This window comes from Panicum virgatum, chromosome 9N (genome assembly GCF_016808335.1).
Source record: "Panicum virgatum strain AP13 chromosome 9N, P.virgatum_v5, whole genome shotgun sequence".
Lineage (NCBI taxonomy): Eukaryota > Viridiplantae > Streptophyta > Magnoliopsida > Poales > Poaceae > Panicum > Panicum virgatum.
The window spans coordinates 74,602,608-74,625,499 of NC_053153.1; the positions used below are offsets into that span (position 1 = coordinate 74,602,608).

Here is a 22,892-nt window from a genome sequence, read left to right on the forward strand (position 1 = left end):
GTCCCAACTCCCGATCCCTCCCAACCCCTTCAATTCTCTGCAAACCGAACAAGCCATCGCTACAAAATGCAACTAGGCCTAGCAGATTCCTGAGATTGAATTGCTAGATTCATGAGATTAAATTGCTCGTTTGACTTAAACTCAGTTTACAGGCAGGACGGGGGAGAAAAGGACAATTCGTTGCATCAGCGCAACAAGCTTGTAGCTTACAGAAAATATCAATTTTGAATTTGAATGATTAGAACAACACAGAAATATTACGAAAGAACACAGCAATTTTGAATGATTAGCATGTCATGGAACACGTTCAAGTAGAACAAACACATCTAGAACCAAAAATAAAAATGTTGCCTATCATTTTAATAAATAGATACAGTTACATCAGAATAAGGGGCCACAGAAGGGTAGAAAAGGACACGAAATCAGAAGAGACTATACAATGCCCAAGAAGGCAGGTGGCCATGGAATACCATGTATGATATATCATGTACCAGGGAGCTATGATTATGAATTGTGCTATCGAAATTAAGCAAAGATCTCTCTGACAAGCCAGTCCAAGCTGGGATAAGCGAAGTAGAGGATCAAAAACGATGGCAGCGCAAACAAAAACGTCACAAGGACATACAGCACCAGAACAGCAGCACTTGCAGGGACAGCATAAAGGACTATCAGCAAGAAGATTATCACAAGTGGAAATTTGGCTGTCAGCTGCATGAAGCACACCATGAGCTTTTGGAGAGACGCACTGATGTTGTCGGTGTCAAAAATGTTACGGATGAAGTTTGTATCTCTAGCAGAAGAGCTCTCTGCTCGGATAACAGCATTTCTTCGGTGGTGATGACTGGAACTTGGGCCAGCACTGGAATGCCACGAGGAATGATGTTCATTGTGATTAGTGGAATGGAATTTTGCTCTCTCACCATTCATGCTCTCAACCATCCAGAGCAGAAAGTAGTTCTTGCGTGGGAACCTGAGGTTGCCTTTGTACACCAGCCGGAAAGACAACAGATTGCACCAGGGGCATGAGATGAACAGTGGCAGCTGGATAGGAAGGGAAGGAAACTTGACAACAGCCCAGTGAAGACCAAGGATACAGTTCTTGCACATTGTGTGGCCACACCACAAGACATAGGGAACATTCTCCACAAGGTTGAAGGATTCCCAGCATATTGGACAATCAAGGCCTTCCTCTCTGCTCGTACATGAAGAAACTTCATCATCAGAACAGTCTGGATTGGATATGCTGCATTTTGAAGGCTGCGCCTTTTTCTTTAAGCTTCCAGCTATGGCATTTGATGCAAAACTCCACATGATGCCCTCACAAAACAAACCTAAGAAAACAATGTTGAGTACTTACCTTAAGAGATAAAAATATAAATAGCTCCAGTATGGTTGACCACAAAATCCACTATAAATGATGTGCAAGACAAATTTCAGGTGCAAACTCAAGCCTAGCTTCTAAGGACAAAGTAATGTTTGCAAGCAGGATATTTCTTTTATTTCTAGACTTAACAGGTCATGAGAACTTGTGTTAAAAATCACCAGCAGCTAATTATATTATGTAACACATAGACTAAAAGAAACTGATTAACTGCTCCAGAATCGCATTTGTAGAACCGGAGAACCAGGGGGGGGAGGGGGGACATCCACCTTTGGATATTATAAGACCACATGAGCTTACACGTTAATCACAAACATATTTTTGTAAATCGTTAGAACAAATTTGACACGTAGGCATATGAAATGGAAGGAGCAAACAGATCATAAGGCAAGATATTGTCGACAACCCCATCATCGAAATGTAGAATAACAAAGTGCAAGATTGCGAATTTACCTCTACTCTACTTGTAAATGCACCAACACAAAAAAAACGAGTTATTTCAATGCATCACAACACAAATACAGCAATGGCGGACAGTTGCAACATGAAGTGTTCATCATCATAAATTATCCAGAGCCTATTTGGAGGACCTCTTGACTCAATGTAATGTCTTTTTTCAACAGGTTTGCTTAAGATAGCTTGTACAAGGAAAGAGCCAACAGGTAATATGCCTATGCCAAGCGTCCAGCTCAAAAAACTCAGTATCAACCCTGCTTAGGCAAGTGGGACTATTCTATGGTTATCCTCTTTAAACTTTCAATTAACACAATCGACAATCTAAACAGAACTCCAATTACATTTGGAAAGGATCTGAAGCCTTTTCGCCCACTCAGTCAACCTGGGATTACAACTTACATTTCTCACAACATTTGACCATGTCTACCGGATGCCCCCCAAATTCCGATCACCAGCAGCAACTGATATTTATCACAGTTACCGCTCCCACCGAAACATCAACCAACCCTAACCTAACCAAACTTTTCCCCATCCATGCCCCTCCTATCGTATGCACAAGGCACCCACTCCCTTGTACCGAACGTTTCGTATGCATACAACCATGGAAACTGAAACCGGGAATGTCTCCCTTCTCACCGGCGCTGACAACCAGATCGAATACGATGTTTGACGATTCAACTCGAGCACGGCGCGTGCAGCACAGCAACGAGAAATTCTCGACAAGTGTGTAAACGCAGGTAGGAACTTGACGCGAATCAGGTAGATGACCCCAGAATTAGGGGAAGGTGGAGGCGGCGGCTTACTGAGGAGAGCCCGGATCTCTGTCTAGCAGAGCACGGGGAAGGGGAGGTTTCGCGGGAGATCGGCTCCGGTGATCGGGGAGGAGTTCATCTCGGCGACGGCCGCCGCCCCACTTGCTGCTTGGTCGGTCGCGTGGTCGAAATCGAAGCCGAACGGGAAATGGCAGGCAGGGTCGCAGGGAGGAGGGGGGAAGGGCGGAAGAGGAGGACGCCGCCCCACTTGCTGCTTGGTCGGTCGCGTGGTCGAAATCGAAGCCGAACGGGAAATGGCAGGCAGGGTCGCAGGGAGGAGGGGGGAAGGGCGGAAGAGGAGGACGCCGCCCCACTTGCTGCTTGGTCGGTCGCGTGGTCGAAATCGAAGCCGAACGGGAAATGGCAGGCAGGGTCGCAGGGAAGAGGGGGGAAGGGCGGAAGAGGAAGAAGGCCCCAGTGCTGTATTCTCTCCTTTATTAATTCTTCACAGCACTCGCAGCTCTGCCCCCGTGCCGTGGTGGCGAGATCTGGGCCGCTCGCCCCCGGCTTTGGACGGCTTAGATGAAGCACTTGTGCTTCTAGGTCCAGGGAGCAAACTGGCAGGTGACATGATCATATCTACAATCTCATCGCTAATTTTCCATTAGAAAATTTCATCGGGGTCATGCAAAGGAGCCCGTCAGTGGGTAGTTGATGGCAGTGAAGGCTGAAGAGCGTGGCAGCGACCTGAAACGATATCTCTGAACTGAACCGAAGCCGGTCTTCACCTGCAAGATGGTGTTGTCTAGCTGAACGAAACGGAGACGAGGGCAACGGCAAACGCTCTGCCTAGTGCCGTCAGCGGTCACTCGGTCAGAATCAAAGATTCGATGCAGGTGTACTAGTTTGAGCACAGCCATAATGTAATGTACCACATCAATTGTCCATTAACAGATCCAAGATGTACGAGTCAGAAAGCTAGCTCCCTTGCTTATTCCCAAACGGCCAACAGCCCCAACATCCTGGCCACCGCAGGAGCGAAAGCGTCTCTGCATTATTTCCTCGTTGCTTCACTGGGTTCCATTCAACCGCTCTCATGAATCTCCGGGCTCCGGTACACATCACATGGTTACTTCACCTGGGGAGCTGAGACTTGTAGATGTCATGACACGACGACGAAGGCAGCAGAGGGCAGAGCCTCATGGAGAAGGCGTAGCGGGTCGGCGGCACTAGGTACTGCTCGTGCACGCACGGCGACCAGCTGTCGTCCCCGCCCAGTCCCATGTGCTTGTGGTCAAGATGCACCTGCAGCACACAAGCCATTTCACCATCACTCCCCGATCGGCTCGCAGCTCGATCAATGCCAGGAGCTCAAGAGCAAACAAACCTCGATGTCATCCCCCTTCACCAGCTTGTGGACATGGGTGGCTCGGTCGAGCTCCGTGGTGCCATAGTAGCTCGTGCTCATCTGCATCGGCGGCGACTCGCCGTGAACTGACGCGTAGAGGCCCAAGCCGTCAGCGTTCCGGAGCGCCATCCACCGGACATCCGCCCGGCCGCCGCACTCGACAGGGGCGATGTATGGCACGTGCAGGTCGTCCACGCTGCTCTCATGGACGCCGACGTGCGCAGCAACTTTGCGGTCGGGGTAGCACTCGAACGGGCCTCTCCCGTACCACGTCACATGGCTCAGGGTTTTCTCGACGTTGAACACGACGCCCACACGGGGAAGGGGAGGGAGATCGGCCTTGGGGTTTACCTTGTACTCAAGAACCACGTCGCCTGACTCGTATATCCGGCAGAGCATGGTCACTTGGAAAAGAGTGGACCCGGGAGCTTGTGAAAGAGCAGCATCGTCAGGCTTGGGTAGGTTCCCAGGAAGACCATAGTAGACGGTGGAGAGCTCCACAGTGTTGTCCGGCAATTCCTTCACAGAAAACTGGCTGCTGTAGAATGAGACGTTATCCAGGGAGGCTTCTCTCCACTGCGAAACATAGGGCTTGGTGTAGAAACCTCCTTTGTCGTTGTCGGTTGGTGCGCGCCAAAAGCATGGAAATATCCCCTTGCTCATAAGCTCAACACCGTTGACCTGTTATTAAGGGTAGCAACATGAGTATCAATCTTTGACCCCTTTTCCTTTTCAAGAATCTTCCAAGTTTTCTTAAACGGAGTAGTGGATACAGACAGGAAAGCGACGATCAAAATCCAAGGTTGCTTAGACATGGCAAGGGATGCAGTGAAAATGGTTCAATGATATTAGAAAAAGTTCAGAACTGTTGCATATAGATAAAAAAAACTGGTGGGGAGGATATCCCGTTGCAGATTTATGTTTTTATTAAAACTAGGCAATTAAGTCCGTACGTAGCAGGCAAAGTTGCTATAAGAATTGGATATGTATAGTTGCCCGTGTGTTAATTTGTAGGGATCTACGTGATGAAATCATGGACAGAAGGGTGATCCGACTCACATACGGGATAGACTAAGGTCAACCTATCAATAACACATGATGGACCAAACAAAAAAATTAGGTGGAAACCTTACTCGCTTTAGAAATATGTATGTATTGAAAAGGAAAGAATGCAGCAGGACATGTCAGCCGTTTATAATGACAAACACAAATCATGAAAGCATAAATCATCTTGCCAAGAGTTCATCACAATTCACAAAATCGCAGACCAGCTAGTCTTCTGCATCCCAATAAAATCTCAAACTTAACCATAAGTCGTGAATTGTTCTATGTAAAGCTAGTTGCCATTCAAGCTCTTAAATTTTTCTAAACAACATAGTGGTGAACACACCTGCGCATCAGACACTATGGAGATTAACCAAAAATTTATTAAAATATCTACAGTGCATGTTATGACACAGATTTAGCTGTGCACTTGACTTACAGTTTACACCTGATCTTTGTTTAGAAGAACCCAATAAGACCTTGTCTCAAGGCTTTGAGCCCTTGCCTAGATGAGATTTTGGCATATACTCCCTCCATTTCTAAATATATAATGTTTAGTTTTAAACTAATTAGCTTGTCATAAACTTCATATACTAACGGAGGGAGAATTGATGTTAATTGCCTACTATACAAGTGGACAACACATTTTGTAGCCTCAATGAACATTCTACATACCTTCCAACTGTCTATTGTTCCCAGTTGACTGTTCACTTTAATTTTCCAGGCATTATTCTTGCTGATGATTACACTATCACCAGTGCGTTCACAGGCCAGAGGGCTACTGGAGAATGCTATTGCCTGAAGAATGAAGATGATATTAAGCTGTAAGATAATGCAGAAAAAAAATAGTATAGTAAATCAGGCTGAGAAAACATACATGGGGAACAAAGCCATTTTTCTGAGGTAAACAAAGTTGTGCTGAAGCCAAGAGATGACCGTCTTTAGCCCATCGTGTTTGGTACCTCTGTTTCGCATTTACAGACAAAAATACTTCTTTGGCTGCATAAGTACTCCAAAGAGAAAACCAAGGTGACGACTCCATATTGATAAGGTGACTAGTCTGCGGTGCTAAAGTCGGAACATTCAATGAACCAGAGCCCAAGATGCAACCATCTCCTTGAAGAACCCAACTGAAGTCCAAAGCATCTGTTGTCTCAAAAAAGTGTCCATTTTCAATCTGTGCGATAATGATGGAACTATTAGATGCACAAAGCACAAAAGAACATGATTTGATGGCTGCAAAATACCAAACAGAGGTTACCTTAAGCATGTTATCTGCTGATGATATTTTGATAGGCTGGTAAAGGTATTTAACTTCTGCAACCAGCATAAATTTGGTCAACTAAATTTGGCATCCGGTGGCTTTGGAGACAAAGATATTAGTTTAACAAATTGATAAATAAGAATTAAGAAAGCAAAACATTTTTCCCTAGTATTTCCAGTTACCATGAACAGCTGGGTGAATAGACCGATCTGGCCAGACAATGCCATTGAGGCAAAAGTTTGAGTCATTTGGAGTATCTCCAAAGTCGCCACCATATGCCCAGAATTTGGATCCATCTGAATCATCCTTTAGTAAACCCTGAAAATAGAAAAGGGAAAAGGGTAGCACTGAGAAACAAACAATGGCATAAGAAAAGAAAGAAAATTCATCGATGATCCATTTTAAGGCATTTTGATCGTAGCAATATACTAGATTAACATGATAATTTTTTATACAATGATGAAAGTTAAAGAGAGTTTATAATGATAAATTCTCAATTTTTATCCATTAATCAAAGAAATAGGTCATAAGCTGACCCATCCAGTGAGACACATAAGGGCACTTGACTGCATGAGAGGCTTAGACACTAGAATCACACAAAGGTCAAGCGGGAAAATAGCCACAACCTGGTCGACCCAGTCCCATATAAAGCCTCCTTGGAGCCCAAAAGTGCTGTCTATGGCCATCCAATACGCATCAATATTTCCATTACTGTTTCCCATAGCATGCGAGTATCTTGAAAGAGAGGAAATTTTTCTTTAATCATACAGCTAATGTGAAAAAAAGACAAAGGGAATCAAGTCAATATGTGAGGCCAAAGTTAGCATACTCGCAGAGAATTAGGGGTCTCGTTTCAGATGGGTCTTTTGCTATCTTAATAATATCCCAGACACGCATATACATAGGGCATACAATATCTGTGGATGATGTTCTTGAACCACCTCCTTCATAATGGAGGAGTCTTGTCGGGTCCCTTTCACGAATCCACCCTAGAAGAATGATACTGTTAGATGAGAAGACAGGAAAAAAAAATGACTTGTCACAAGGAAGAATGTTATACCTGACATGGAAGCATGATTAGGTCCATAAGAAGATTCATTTCCCAGGGACCAAACAATAATGCATGCATGATTCTTATCTCTCTCCACCATGCCAACAACACGATCAAGCATTGCATTTGCCCATATAGGTTCTAGAGTAGGATGTTTGAAATGGCTATTTTCATCAAAGCCATGTGTCTCGATATTGGCTTCATCTATTACGTAAAGACCAAAGATGTCGCATAACTCATACCACCTCGAATGCTGGGGGTAATGGCTATTTCTAACAGCATTAATATTGTTTTGCCTCATCAAAATCAGATCCTGTTACAAATAGATAGATTGTAAAGACCTGAAGCTGAGCAGATGATTAAAGTAAACCAGAGAGATGATGAGATAAAATGCTATCCAATATGACTGAGGATATCAACCTTGATCATGCATGCTTCTATATTTGTCTTCCCAAGGCATGGATGGTGCTCATGTCTGTTGACACCTCTTAGTACAACAGGACATCCATTGACAAGCATTTGCTTGTGTGCCAGGACCACATTACGAATGCCCACTTGGCATGATTCACACTCAATAAGCTTCCCCTTGGCATCTTTAAGGAGAACAACAAGTGTGTATAAGTTGGGCTGTTAGAAGAGGAAGAATAGTTAAAAGACATGACTTTATACAGTTGAATTGTAATAGTATACTTTGGCAGTAGAATTTCCTTGGATTAAATTTCTTACATGTTCACTAGACCAGAGTTTTGGATTTTCGATTTTTCCACCAAGAACGTAACCATGAAAACCAAGACAAGGGTTTCGAGTTGCTTTTGGCTTCGGTTTCAAATTGGCCACATTAGCAGATGAAAGAACAGCATCTAAACTGTCAGATAGTACAGAATTATCATAGAGTGCTGCTTCAATAGACAAAGTTGAGACATGCTCCCGGTCTTGCTTGTGCGAATCAATTTCCACCTCAACCTGACACACCAAACAACTTTAGAAGTGAACTAAATTGCATAGTAATATCAGACTAAATATTTCCTTGACAAAGGCAAAAGCAGCAACTACAACACCTGGATTTTGGCACATGAGGAAACAACAATAGGAAATGAAAAATGTCTTGCCCTATAAAATGTGTTGTTTGATGTTGAAAGGGTGGGGCATACAAATCTAAAGAAGGCTAAGCAAACACTAAACTTCATAAGCATATAATGTTTGACCAGTAGCAAACACAAGATTCTAAATACTTGTCAATTTACATGTCCTTTGATGGTTTAATAATTGATTTGATAATGTTGTTGTTATGACTGGTGTCCAGTACACTAGAAGGAGGCCCATTGGTGGCTAGGCGCAGGAGATTAGATGGGCTTGGCCCAGTTATTTACCTCGTTTCTTTATAAACATTGTAACGTAATTTGTTTGGATTAAGCAAGAGCAATCATATCGCTCGGCTTCCCTCAGGGAGCCGGGAGAACCCCAAACCCTAGCCGCCGCCTGTCTCTTCCCCTCGCGCGACCACGGCGCCCAGAAGCCGTCGGGCGTGCATCGTCCTACGCCCTCCTCCCTCTCACGCCTACAACCTGCGACCTCGCCTTGGTAGGGATCCAATTCCTATCAATCTGGTATCAGAGATCTCTGGTTCGATCATGTCTTCTTCTTCTCCGCCCGCCTCCCAACCGCCGCCGCCACCATCGCCGGCCGTGACGCTTCCCCAGACGACCGGCGCCCCACCACCTCCCTCGACGGGCGCACCGCTGCCAGGTGCGCACGCGACCTCTGGGTGCTGACCGCCCCAGCGCCGCCCGCCCCGATCGTCTTCACTCCAGAGCAGATGACCGCGGCGATCATGGACCTAGGGCAGGCTGTGGTGGGCTTCCGGTCCTTCCTCGCGGGAGCCTATGCGCTGCAGCCACAACTGCCACCGGTGCCGCCTCCACCGCCACCCCCACCGCCTCTACCGCCACCCCCACCGCCTCTACCATCGCCCGCGGCCACGACGACGTACCAGTACGGGATGCCCTTCGACGGGACGGCGCCGCACTCCACATCCACCGCACTGCCTCCGTCCCAGGGCGTTCCCATCCAGCAGATCCGTTTTTCGCCGTCGCCTTCGCCGCTGCCGGCCTGGCTTACTGGGACGACGGCGCCTATCTACACGGCGCCTAGCCCGCAGCCGTACCTGCAACCGCCCCCGACCACTGGGGCGCCCATGGCGCACGGCGGCGTTCCGGCCTCGGGCGTCCTCTACGGCGGGGTGGACGGCACTCATTCCAGGCTCTAGCCTGTTTCCGCCGTTCCCCGCCATGACGTCGCCGCCGGACCACGAGGGCGCGGCCTTCTCCTCACCGTCCCAGGAGCCGCCGCCCCCTCGGTTCTACAAGCTGGAGTTCTCCACGTACGACGGCATGGCTGATCCCCTGAACTGGTTGAATCAGTGTGAACAGTTCTTCCGGGGTCAGCGCACGCTCGCCTCCGACCACACCTGGCTCGCTTCCTACCATCTTCGGGGAGCAGCCCAGACGTGGTACTACGCCCCCGAGCAGGACGAGGGCATGCCGTCGTGGGAATGCTTCAAGGACCTCTGCCGTCTACGCTTCGGGCCCCCGATCCGCGGCAGCCGACTGGCCGAGTTGGGTCGGCTCCCGTTCACCTCGACGGTCCAGGACTTCGCTGACCGGTTCCAGGCGGTGGCATGCCACGCACAGAACCTGTCTTCGCGCCAGCGCGCCGAGCTCTTCGTCGGTGGCCTCCCGGATCACATTCGGGTGGACGTGGAGTTGCGCGACCCCCAGGATCTTCAGTCGGCCATGTACTACGCTCGGGCGTTCGAGCGCCGAGCGACCGCCATGCAGACGACGCCACCGCCCCAGGCTGCTCGTCCTCCGCAGCGCCCAGCGCCACTACCGGCGCGCCCGCCGGGTAGTGCTCCGGCCGCACCCAACCCGGCGCCGGCGGCGAACCGCCCTTTTCGCCGCCTCACGCCAGCCGAGCAGCTGGAACGTCGTCGCCAGGGACTATGCTTCAACTGCGCCGAGCCCTATGTTCCCTGGCACGTGTGCCAGATGTTCTTCTACTTGGAGTCCGGGGACTACATCGTGGAGGACGAACCGGCGGCCGACGTGGCGGCCGCGGCCGCGGCTCCGGAGGTGGAGGCCGCGCAAGAGCCGGAACCAGCTAATGCATTTGTTGTCTCCCTCCATGCACTGGCAGGAATCCGTACGGATAACACCATGCTCCTCCCGGTGGTGATCCAGGGAGAACGTCTTCTGGTGCTACTCGACACCGGCTCCACCCACAAATTCCTCCAGGGTGACATTATGCGCCGCCTGTGGCTTCAGCTAGCGGGCGGGGAGCACCTCCGCGTCACCGTCGCCAACGGCGATCGCCTACCGTGCACGGGCGTCGCCCGCAACGTTCCCATCAGCATCGAAGGCGAGGCGTTCTCCATCACGTGCGTCGGCCTCAACTTGGGCTGCTTCGACTGCATCCTCGGCGTCGACTACGTCCGCACCTTGGGTGCCATCCTCTGGGACTTCGAGGCCATGACGATGGCCTTCTGGCGCAACGGATGTCGCATCTGCTAGCAGGGCGTGGGCGCCCCTACCCCGGTCGCACCTCAGCAGCGCGCGCTAGCGGCCATCGCGAACGCCTAGCAACCCATGCTGGATCGCCTCCTGCAGCAGCACGGCGCCATCTTCGAGGAACCGCAGGGACTCCCTCCGGAGCGACCGTACGACCACCGCATTCACCTCCTGCCGGGTAACGCTCCCGTTTGCTGTGAGGCCGTACCGCTACCCGCAGCTGCAGAAGGACGAGCTGGAGCGGCAGGTCACGACCATGCTTGCCCAGGGCATCATCCGACCTAGTACCTCGCCGTTCTCTGCACCTGTGCTCCTTGTCCAGAAGCCGGACAACACTTGGCGTTTCTACATCGACTACCGCGCCCTCAACGCCAAGACATCCAAGGACAAGTTCCCCATCCCGGTGGTACTCGAGCTCCTGGACGAGCTCTTTGGGGTTCGCTTCTTCACCAAGCTCGATCTGCGTTCGGGCTACCACCAGGTGCGAATGCACCCCGACGACATCGCCAAAACGGCGTTCCGGACGCACCATGGCCATTACGAGTTCCTGGTCATGCCGTTCGGTCTCTGCAACGCCCCGGCGACGTTTCAGGCGCTGATGAATGACGTCCTGCGCCCCTACCTACGGAGGTTTGTGCTGGTCTTTTTCGACGACATCCTCATCTACAGCTCGTCGTGGGCGGAGCACCTGCAGCACGTCGCCATCGTCCTCAACGAGCTTCGGGCGCATCGTCTCCACCTTAAGCGCTCGAAGTGCTCGTTCGGGGCGACATCCGTGGCCTATCTGGGCCACGTCATCTCCAAAGACGGCGTCGCCATGGACGCCGACAAGGTCGCTGCAGTTGCTGCGTGGCCGCAGCCGCGCTCCGCCCGGGGCCTCCGAGGCTTCCTGGGCTTGGCAGGCTACTACCGGAAGTTCATCCAGAGCTTCGGCGTCATCGCGGCGCCCCTGACGCGTCTTCTGCGCCGCGACGCGTTCTCCTGGGATGAGGAGGCCGAGGCGGCCTTCCAGGCGCTAAAGGGCGCGCTCACCACCGGGCCAGTCCTCCAGATGCCGAACTTCGACGAGCTGTTCATGGTGGACTGCGACGCCTCCGGCGTGGGGTTTGGCGCTGTCCTTCATCAAGAGGCCGGCCCCATCGCCTTCTTCAGCCGGCCGTTCGCTGTGCGCCACCTCAAACTGGCGGCCTACGAGCGGGAGCTCATCGGTCTGGTGCAGGCCGTTCGACATTGGCGCCCATATCTCTGGGGGCGCCACTTTCTCATTCGCACTGACCATTACAGCTTGAAGTTTCTGTTAGACCAGCGCTTGTCGACCGTGCCGCAACACCAGTGGATCAGCAAGCTGTTCGGCTTCGACTTCGCCGTCGAGTACCGGCCGGGGCGCCTCAACACCGTGGCGGACGCCTTGTCCCGTCGCGACGCCGAGGACGCGGTCGAGCTGGACAGCAGCCCGGGTGCGGCGTGCGTCCTCTCCGGGCCCTCCTTCGTGTTGATCGACGACATCCGCCGTGCTACGGCGACCGCGGAGGACGCCCAGCTGCTACGCCGGCGACTAGAGGCCGGCGAGCTGTCGGCGCCGTGGCGCGTCGACGACGGCCTTCTCCTGCACGGGCGCCGTCTCTTCGTCCCCGACCACGCCGACTTGCGCCACCAGGCGGTTATGCTCGCGCACTCTGTCGGCCATGAGGGCGTGCAGAAGACACTGCATCGGCTCCACTCCGACTTCTACATTCCCGGCGATCGTGCCCTAGTCCAGGACTGGGTGCGGTCCTGCAGTACTTGTCAGCGCAACAAGACGGAGACTCTGCAGCCGGCGGGGCTGCTGCAGCCGCTGGAGGTGCCGTCCCAGGTGTGGGCGGACATCTCCATGGACTTCATCGAGGGCCTTCCCAAGGTCGGGGGCAAGTCAGTCATACTCACGGTGGTCGACCGCTTCTCCAAGTACGCGCACTTCATCGCGCTCGGCCACCCCTACACCGCCTTCTCTGTCGCCTGCACCTTCTTCGACGGCATTGTACATCTACACGGCTTTCCGTCATCCATCGTCAGCGACAGAGACCCGGTGTTCACCGGCCACGTCTGGCGTGACCTCTTCAAGATGGCCGGCGTCAAGCTACGCATGAGCACGGCCTTCCATTCTCAGACTGACGACCAGTCCGAGGTGGTCAATAAGGTGATCGCCATGTACTTGCGCTGTGTTACAGGTGATCGACCGCGAGCTTGGGTGGACTGGCTCGCCTGGGCGGAGTACTGCTACAACACGTCCTTCCACACCGCCCTCCGAGCCACCCCGTTCGAGGTGGTATATGGCCGCCCCCCGCCGCCCATCCTGCCGTACACGCCGGGGACGGCCAAGACCGAGGCTGCGGACGCCCTCCTCCGCAGCAGGGACGACATACTCGCTGAGGTGCGCCAGCGTCTCCTTCAGGCGCAGCAGTTGTCCAAGAGGTACTACGACGCCAATCATCGGGAGCTGGAGTTAGCCGTCGGAGATTGGGTCTGGCTGCGGCTGTTACACAGAACAACCCAGTCCCTGGACCCCAGCGCCCGGCGCAAGCTGGGACCCCGTTATGCCGGGTCGTTCCAGGTGTTGGAGCGCATCGGCAGCGTCGCCTACCGCCTACAGCTTCCACAGGGCGCCCGCGTCCACGACGTCTTCCATGTGGGGCTGCTGAAGCCCCACCGCGGCGACCTGCCTGCCGCGCCGACCACCATGCCACCGGTCCTTGATGGGCGCATCCTTCCGGCGCCGGAGAGTGCTCTTCGGGCGCAGCTTCGCCGCGGCGTCTGGCGGGTGTTGATCAAGTGGCGCGGCCTACCTGATGAAGATGCGACGTGGGAGCCACTTGATGAGTTTCAGGGCCATTTTCCGAACTTCCAGCTCGAGGACGAGCTGTTTGCGCAGGCGGGGAGAGATGTTATGACTGGTGTCCAGTACACTAGAAGAAGGCCCATTGGTGGCTAGGCACAGGAGATTAGATGGGCTTGGTCCAGTTATTTACCTCGTTTCTTTATAAACATTGTAACGTACTTTGTTTGGATTAAGCAAGAGCAATCATATCGCTCGGCTTCCCTCAGAGAGCCGGGAGAACCCCAAACCCTAGCCGCCGCCTGTCTCTTCCCCTCGCGCGACCACGGCGCCCAAAAGCCGTCGGGCGCGCGTCGTCCTACGCCCTCCTCCCTCTCACGCCTACAACCTGCGACCTCGCCTTGGTAGGGATCCAATTCCTATCAGTTGTTGTGAATAATCATATATATAATTTAAGCAATAAATCTTTGAGGTTACATTAGCATTCATACCCAAAAGAAAAGGGTTAAGAATGGTGCATCAAGAACAAATCAATCAATTCCTATATAATTTGCATAACCTGATAACCCTGCCTAGATGGGGACAATAATTACCTCAATATCAGCTAAACTGAAATTCTCATCCATGGTTGCTTTGAAGAAGTAATCTGTAATAAAAATCTGCACAGAAAATTTTAGCGCTTATTAACCAAATTTCTGTAGAACATGAACAATATCTTGAAGCGAAATAGAAAATGTCAATGCAAAGTACATCAAGAGTTTGATGGCTAATCGCAGTTATTGGCTCAGAGAAAAGCTCAAGCTTAGTATGACCTACTATCAGTATGATGCCAGTGGAATAATGAGCAACAAACTCAGGTGATGTCTACCTTAGTTTTATGGACATAGCTGATATTGTGTGTATTGCTAGCCAGAAATGGCTTTACAGGACTAACGGATGAGTTAATGTGAAATACTTTGACAAACTCATGACACAGGCAACTATTCAAGTTTAAACAAGGTCATATTAAAACAAAATGAAGGTTAATATCCCATATATTTTTAAAAAGTTGCAAAAATAACAGCAACAAATTAATTTAATATCATTTAAGTAAGATTCAAGGAGTAACCTGAGGCTTTGATAGTAGTAGAACGTCCCTGTGAATACCAGATAACCGCCAGTGGTCCTGATCTTCAAGATAAGAGCCATCACTCCACCTCATAACTTGAACAGCAAGAACATTTTCCTTGTCTGAATCACAAGGATGGCAGCAATCTGTAACTTCAAACTCAGCAGGAAGTCTGCTGTCCTGGCTGCATTGACACATCAAGCCAAAACTTAAACAAAAAATTCATTAATATCTATAATAACAAAAATAGGTCAGCTCAGTTATGAGCATTATAATGACACATTCTGCACAATTAAAAAACTTCAATGATCTTCTGAACTCAAAAGCATCCGTAGCCAAATATTTCTATCATCTAGACTAGCACTCCATAGTCAAAAGTACAAACAGCTGGTAGCTGGCAGCCTAATACACCTAAATCACAGGCAAAATGGACTCATCATAACAAATTTTGGCACTTCTTAACCAGAAATTTCGATGAAACATAAACAATTTCTTTTAGAAGGGAAATAGATTAACAAAATAGCAAAATGGCAGTGCAACATACATGTCAAGAATTTGATGTCTACTTGTGATACCATTGTTAATGCTATGTTCGTAAAGAAAACATAATTTCATTCATCTAAGCATTCAGAGAACACAACAGGAAAGCAAAATTATAAGGTTGGGAATGTTGGTGTGTATAGATTTGGCCCATCTAGAAGCCCATGTAATTGCTACTACTTTGCCCACCCTATCTAGGGTTTCGAGGAATAGAAGGAAATTAACCCCAAATATGGTATCTAGCCTCTTTCCTCTCCTCCCACCCACCCTCTAGACGCCGCCGCCGCCGCCCCTCTCCTCCTTCCCTCCCCTCTCCTTTGCTCCCGGCGGCGCGGGCGCGACCTTCCCCTACTCCACTCTCCTCTGCTCTGGGCTTCTGGCCGCCGGCGCCGTGGCCCGCCGCCCCCTGGGCTCCTGCCGCCGCCGCCGCCACGGCCCTCGCCGCCCTGCATGATCCGGCCGCCCTGGGCGCAGGGGGTGCGGACGCCGCGCGCGCCGCCGCCGCCGCAGCCAGCCTGGGCGCGGGCGGCGCGGGCGCGGACGCCGCCGCCGCCGCTGCAGCCGCTCTGGCCGCGGGCGCCGACGCCGCCGCTGCCGCCGCCATGGCCGCCCTGGGCGCGGGCGCGGGTGCAGGGGGCGCCGCTACCGCCGCCGCTGCCGCCGCCGCCATGGACGCGCCGTTCGCCGCCACCGCCTTCCGCGGGACGCAGCCCCTCGTCACCGGAGCTGCTCCGGCCGACGCTGCTCTCGCCGCGGCCCTCTTCGCCACCAAGTCTGAGGCCGCGGCGGCTCAGGAGCGGGTCCGTGCGGCTGCCCTCGCTTGGGAGCGCGAGCGCTCCGCGGCCGATGCTCTCGCTCGCCGGGTTGCTGAGGCGGAGCACTACTTCCTCCGCACCGGCCAGCGGCCCGCCGTCCCCTTCGTCGAGCACGCCGCCTCTTCTTCCCACCAGGCTCCGCCCTCGGGTTCTGGACCTCGGCCCGCCCCGACCGATCCCATGGTCGCCTAGCTCTCACCTTCAGGCCGTCGGCGTCCAGAACATCAAGACCCTGGTCTCCGTCCTCCTCGACCCTACGTCCTCCTCCTACGGGCGCTGGCGGGACCAGGTCCTCCTCGCCCTCCGCCGCTACGCCCTCGACGACCACGTCCTCCTCGACACGCCGGCCGAGGCGCGGGACGTGGTGTGGCTGCGCCTCGACAGTGTCGCCCTGTCCTGGATCTTTGGGACCATCTCCCTAGATCTGCAGGACATCGTCAGGACTCACAGCGGCACCGTGCGAGAGGCCTAGCTGGCGCTCGAGGGGCAGTTCCTCGGCAACGCCGAGTCCCGAGCTCTCCAGCTCAACGCCACCTTCCGCACCTTCGAGCAGGGGGACCTCTCCGTTGGGGAGTTCTGCAGGAGGATGAAGGGCATGGCCGATACTCTTCATGACCTCGGGTGCCCGGTGCCCGACCGGATCTTGGTGCTCAATGTCCTGCGGGGTCTCAACTCCACCTACAACCACCTGCGGACATGGATCAAGCGCCAGAAGCCCTTCTCATTCCTGCAAGTCCGGGACGACCTCGTTCTCGAGGAGATCACCAGGGGTCCTGCGACCGGCTCGTCCTCCTCCGCCTCGCCAGCCACCTCCCTCCTTGGTGCTCCTCCCACCGGCCAGACCGGGGGTCGGGGAGGGCCATGCTGGACATCGGCGGGCGCGGCGTCGGCGGGGGGGGGGGACGTGGTGGTGGCGGTACTGGTGGCCCTGCTTCTGGTGCTACTGGTACCAGTGGTGGCTCTGCTAGGGGCCCCGCTCCTGCTCCTGCTCCTACCCCTAGAGGTACGCCCTGGCCATCCTTCAGCAACCCATGGTCAGGGCGCATCTCGATGTGGCCGTTTCAGAGTCAGGGAGGGATCTCTCGCCCACAGCAACCGGCGGCCATGTTCACCGGTGTTGCTCCCCTGTTCGCGTCGTCATGAACTCCACCCGCTCAGCCCAGTCAGCCACCCACCTGGCCTGGGGGGTGGGACCAGGCCGCGCTGGCGCAGTCCTTCAGCACCATGGGGCTGACTCCGCTCAGCACTGAGTGGATCGCCGACTCGAGTGCCTCCTTCCACACCACCCCAGACGCCGGTATCCTCTCTACTGTCCGACCCCCAAACCCCTCTTGTCATTCTTCCATCATGGTGGGTGATGGGTCCTGTCTTCCCGTCACCGCCGTGGGTTCTGCTCCTGGTTCTTTCCGTCTTCTTAATGTTCTTGTTGCTCCTCAGATGATTCATAATCTTCTTTCCATTCGTCAGTTTACTTCTGACAATTCTTGTTCCATCAAATTTGACTCCTCTGGTCTTACTGTGAAGGATTCGGCTTCCCGACGTCCGCTCCTCCGATGTAACAGCTCGGGGCCCCTTTACACCCTTCGTCTTCCTGCTTCCGCTGCCTCGCCTTCGACTTCCTCTTCGTCTGCTGCTTTTGCCACGACGCCGTCTTCCACCACCTGGCACCGCAGGCTTGGTCACCCCGGCCGCGACGTTTTGGCTCGGCTTTGTCGTAGTACTGATGTTTCTTGTACTAGGGCTCCGGCTGAGCACCTTTTTCATGCGTGCCAGCTTGGTCGTCATGTTAGACTTTCTTTTTCTTCTTCGTCTTCGCATGCGACACATGCTTTTGATCTTGTTCATTGTGACCTGGGAACTTCCCCTGTATCCAGCATTTCCGGATATAAATACTATCTGGTGGTGGTTGATGATTTTTCTCATTACTCCTGGACTTTTCCTTTGCGCACCAATTCTGAGACCTTTACCACCCTCCTCCACTTCTTCGCCTGGGTGTCCACTCAGTTCGGCCTCACCATTAGGGCCGTCCAGTGTGACAACGGGCATGAGTTCGACAACTCCACCTCCCGCTCTTTCTTCCTCTCGGGGTGTTCAGCTGCGCATGTCTTGTCCGTATACCTCTCCTCAGAACGGCAAGGCTGAGCGGATGATTCGCACGACGAACGACGTCATGCGCACCCTTCTGATCCAGACCTCTCTGCCTCCCCGCTTCTGGGCTGAGAGTCTCCACACCGCCACCTACTTGCTCAACCGCCTTCCTTCAACAGCTTCTCCTGCTCCCACTCCATACCACGCTCTCTTCGGTACCCCTCCTCGATACGACCACCTTCGGGTCTTCGGTTGTGCATGTTACCCTAATATCTCCGCCACTGCTCCTCACAAGCTGGCGCCCCGCTCGACTCGTTGTGTGTTCCTTGGTTACTCCCCTGACCACAAGGGGTACCGATGCTTTGACGTCACCTCTCCCCTTGGCGGATCCTCACTGGCGTCGCGCGATGAAAGAGGAGTACGCGGCTCTTCTGGCCAACCAGACGTGGGAACTCGTGCTGTGTCCGTCTAGTTGCAACGTGGTCACCGGCAAGTGGATCTGGACGCACAAGCGTCGGGCTGATGGCACACTGGAGCGCTACAAGGCTCGCTGGGTTCTCCGGGGTTTCACCCAGCGGCCTGGTGTGGACTATGATGAGACCTTCAGTTCAGTGGTGAAGCCCGCTACGGTGCGCACGGTCCTCTCGCTTGCGCTCTCTCGCTCTTGGCCTGTGCACCAGCTGGATGTGAAGAATGCGTTTCTTCATGGCACTCTGTCAGAGACTGTCTACTGCTCTCAGCCAGCGGGATTTGTGGACTCCAGTCGTCCGGACATGGTCTGCCGGCTCAACAAGTCTCTCTATGGTCTGAACAGGCTCCTCGGGCTTGGTATTCTCGGTTCGTCACGTTCTTACTGACATTGGGGTTCACCGAGGCCAAATCTGACACGTCTCTCTTCATCTACCGACGTGGGGATGAGACTGCCTATCTGCTGCTATCTGGCGATGATATTGTGCTCACAGCTTCCCGTCAGCAGTTGCTTCAGCGCGTCATCTCCTCTCTGCAGCAGGAGTTTGCTATGAAGGATCTTTGTCAGCTCCACCACTTCTTTGGCGTCACTGTTGAGCCTCGCCCGTCTGGCCTACTCCTTCACCAGCGGCAGTATGCCCTCGATATTCTGGAGCGGGCTGGGATGACTGATTGCAAGCCCTGCTCCACCCCTGTCGACACTCAGGCGAAGCTGTCTGCTGATCTGGGTGATCCTGTGGCTGATCCTACTGTCTACCGGAGTCTGGCCAGTGTCTTGCAGTACCTCACCTTCACCAGGCCTGATCTCACCTACGCTGTTCAGCAGGTCTGTCTCCATATGCATGATCCCCAGGAGTCACACCTTACTGCGCTGAAGCGTCTCCTCCGCTACGTCCGTGGCACTGTGGACCTCGGCCTGGTCCTTCACCGCTCATCCTCTGCTGAGCTGGTTGTCTACACCGACGCTGACTGGGCTGGCTGTCCGGACACTCGCCGCTCCACTTCCGGCTACGCCGTCTTCCTGGGCGGCAACCTGGTCTCCTGGTCGTCCAAGCGGCAGCCGGTTGTCTCCCGCTCCAGTGCCAAGGCGGAGTACCGGGCTGTCGCTAACGGCGTGGCGGAGGCGTCCTGGCTACGACAGCTCTTGGCAGAGCTCCACAGCCTGCTCGCCAAGAGCACGCTCGTCTACTGCGACAACGTCAGCGCTGTATATCTCACCACCAACCCCGTTTAGCATCAGCGGACGAAGCATGTGGAGATCGACTTGCATTTCGTGCGCGACAGGGTCGCTATCGACGATGTTCGGGTACTCCATGTCCCGACCACCTCCCAGTTTGCCGACATCTTCACCAAGGGACTACCCTCCTCGACCTTCTCGGAGTTTCGCTCCAGCCACAACGTAGCCAGTGGCTAGTTGTGGCTGCGGGGGGGTGTTGTCCCTGTGTGTGCTTTCTTTGTTCTCCAGTCTTGAACTCCGCTGCGCCGGTAGTTCAGACTGCGGGGAGGTGTTGGTGTGTATAGATTTGGCCCATCTAGAGGCCCATGTAATTGCTACTACTTTACCCACCCTATTTAGGGTTTGGAGGAATAGAAGGAAATTAACCCCAAACAGGGAAGAGTCTCCAGTTGTACAAATAGAATATGAAAGGTGTTATTTTGAACTAGATTGCTGATAAGACCCATATGTATAACATGAAACATAAATTTGTTGGATCCCACAAAATAAACAGCTCATGCTGCCAGATTATCTTGTATTTAGAAATGTTTAAGGACAAAATGCCAAATATGAGTCAGATTCAAACAGTGATAAAAATAACAGGCTTCACAGGATCCATTAGCAGTAAATACGTGAACATGGAGTTCATTTTGCCAATGGTGTTTAGCTTAATAAATCATTAATATAGTAGATTACAGATTAAGATGGAGTACAAGGAAAACAATTCAATGAATTTCGTTTTTCCATACCTGTACCCAATTGGCACCCCATTTACCCAAGCAAAAAACGCGGAATCGACAGCTTCAAAGTGTAGCAAGATCCTCCGACCTATCAGAATTCATAATCAACTCAGAATTGTAAATATCAGATACAACAGTGTTATGCATCTCGAAGAAAGGAAAATAAAAATAATATAGCAAACAAAATAAATAGAGAAATATGCGTAAGTGTAACCAACACAGAACAGCACGTCCAAGGAGATAGCAAGCTATGCAATAACCACGCAAAGCCATAAACTCCTCAAGAGCCGCAGAAACATGTCAATCCTAGACACAGAACTTGACAACAAACCTGCCACTTTCAGAATTTTTTTCAAGTTAATGGACCAGATATCCCCTCAAAAGTAAACAAATATTTATGTTGACAAGGTCATTGGAATCATAACTGGCATAAATGAACTAACTTCCTTGAGGATCTATTCACCTTATAAAAAATTCTTAGTATTAAGCCTATTTATGTTAGTTAAAATGCAATATAGGCTTTGGAAAAGTGAGGATACAAAAATAGGGTAGCAGCTAGCACCAACCTATCGCGTGTGCAGTACAAAATAAGAATATTACAAAATATTATGTGAAAAAAAAAGCATACCTTTCCACTCTTTTGGGATGTGAAAAGCTGTCCTGTAACAGCCAGTGGGATTATCAGTGGGCACAAATGGTGGATTTATTGGGAAAGGATATGTGATATTGGTGTAGATTGGACGGTCAAACCCATGCATTTGCCAATTTGAGGGTACTGCAAGCAAGTTAGTTTTAGCTTCAGAGTAAATTTCAAATATGTACAGAACATGATAACCAACAAGCACTTTCTCAACTAAAAAGTATGCTGAAAAGGCAAGCCAAGTTGTAGCACCATGCCTGGCAAAGCCTCCCAATTTGAATCATCAAAATGAGCATCATAGAATTTCTCTGGAACACTTTCTGCTGAAGGAGCCAGAAGAAATTTCCAGTATCCACTTAGAGATTTAGTATAGGGTAAGCCCTTGGACCAAACAGCAGCACTTTCTAAAGCACTGCGAACCGCATCATCATTCCAGACAGCAGTGTCAGCATTGAGATAGTTCACATTCCTTCGCTCATGCCAATACTTCAGGGCTCCTATCAATAGGAAAGAAAAGAAAGAAAATCAATCAAACAGTTGGAAATAGAGAGCAATTACCGTTGCAAGATTAACTCCGCTATAGAAAGACTGACTTGGATTCTACCTTCCAGCGTATCCTGTGAGCGCAATGGCACATGCGCCTCCCGCTTTCTCCACTTAAAGAATGATGGGTCCTCCCAAGCTTTATATGAAAGGTTTGAGGGAGGAAACATGGCACTGGCAGAAGCTAATGCCATAATGGCCGCACAAGGGCGCCAATTTCCTCAAATGAACTGTTACAGACACGTGTCCTGAAAAAAAAACATGAAACTACCAACTCATAAGAATTGCAGAACTGTATAAGCATGGCACTTGAGAATGCTGCAATTTGGAGCGTGCAAAGCCAGTTAATTGATTGCAGAAGTTGATATTGAAAGAAATAGCTGGGGCTTTGAACAAGGTACAGTGGCGGCTCTATAGAGTACCGGACCACACTGGCTGGGATAACAGCTTCTGCAATCAATTTAACTGGCTTTGCACGCTCCAAATTCCAGCAACTGATATTTATCACAGTTACCACTCCCACCGAAACATCAACCAACCCTAACCTAACCAATCTCTTCCCTATACATGCCCCTCCTATCGTATGCACAAGGCACCCACTCCCTTACCGAACGTTTCGTATGCATACAACCATGGAAACAGAAACCGGGAATGTCTCCCTTTTCACAGGCGCTGACAATCAGATCGAATATGATGTTTGACGATTCACCTCGAGCACGAGCGCGTGCAGCACAGCAACGAGAAATTCTCGACAAGTGTGTAAGCGCAGGTAGGAACTTGACGCGAATCGGGTAGATGACCCCAGAATTAGGGGAAGGTGGAGGCGGCGGCTTACCTAGGAGAGCCCGGATCTCTGTCTAGCAGAGCACGGGGAGGGGGAGGTTTCGCGGGAGATCGGCACCAGTTATCAGGGAGGTGTTCCTCTCACCGACGGCCGCCTTATCGGGGAGGGGGGGAGGGGGGAAGATGAGTATGGATGGAAATGCGTAGTGTCAATGGG

The 22,892-nt window shown here is 52.0% G+C and overlaps 2 protein-coding genes across 6 annotated transcripts; both read right to left on the reverse strand.

Annotated features, from left to right (window-relative positions):
- Nucleotides 1–257: 257 nt before the first annotated feature.
- On the reverse strand, nucleotides 258–2,786 carry LOC120690732. The gene is made up of 2 exons (XM_039973518.1): nucleotides 2,641–2,786; nucleotides 258–1,331 (listed from the first exon to the last, which is right to left on the reverse strand). Exon 2 carries the CDS (start codon nucleotides 1,309–1,311, stop codon nucleotides 526–528), a length of 786 nt encoding a protein of 261 aa, XP_039829452.1. The 5' UTR covers nucleotides 1,312–1,331; nucleotides 2,641–2,786; the 3' UTR covers nucleotides 258–525.
- On the reverse strand, nucleotides 313–22,884 carry LOC120690731 (beta-galactosidase-like). Of its 5 annotated transcripts, none has more exons than XM_039973513.1 (18): nucleotides 22,728–22,884; nucleotides 21,954–22,140; nucleotides 21,607–21,846; nucleotides 21,338–21,484; nucleotides 20,719–20,797; nucleotides 14,843–15,026; nucleotides 14,328–14,393; nucleotides 8,083–8,319; nucleotides 7,777–7,983; nucleotides 7,366–7,669; nucleotides 7,135–7,294; nucleotides 6,932–7,040; nucleotides 6,488–6,623; nucleotides 6,303–6,358; nucleotides 5,919–6,218; nucleotides 5,717–5,839; nucleotides 3,977–4,678; nucleotides 313–3,894 (listed from the first exon to the last, which is right to left on the reverse strand). In XM_039973513.1, the coding sequence occupies exons 2-18, from the start codon at nucleotides 22,084–22,086 to the stop codon at nucleotides 3,724–3,726; spliced, it is 3,354 nt and encodes a 1,117-aa protein (XP_039829447.1). In that variant the 5' UTR covers nucleotides 22,087–22,140; nucleotides 22,728–22,884; the 3' UTR covers nucleotides 313–3,723. The 5 variants fall into 5 exon arrangements, with proteins under 5 accessions (XP_039829447.1, XP_039829448.1, XP_039829446.1 ...); XM_039973514.1 differs by having other exon boundaries at nucleotides 21,954–22,159; nucleotides 22,728–22,866; XM_039973515.1 differs by having other exon boundaries at nucleotides 3,428–3,894; nucleotides 21,954–22,122; nucleotides 22,728–22,858.
- Between the last annotated feature and the right edge of the window lie 8 nt (nucleotides 22,885–22,892).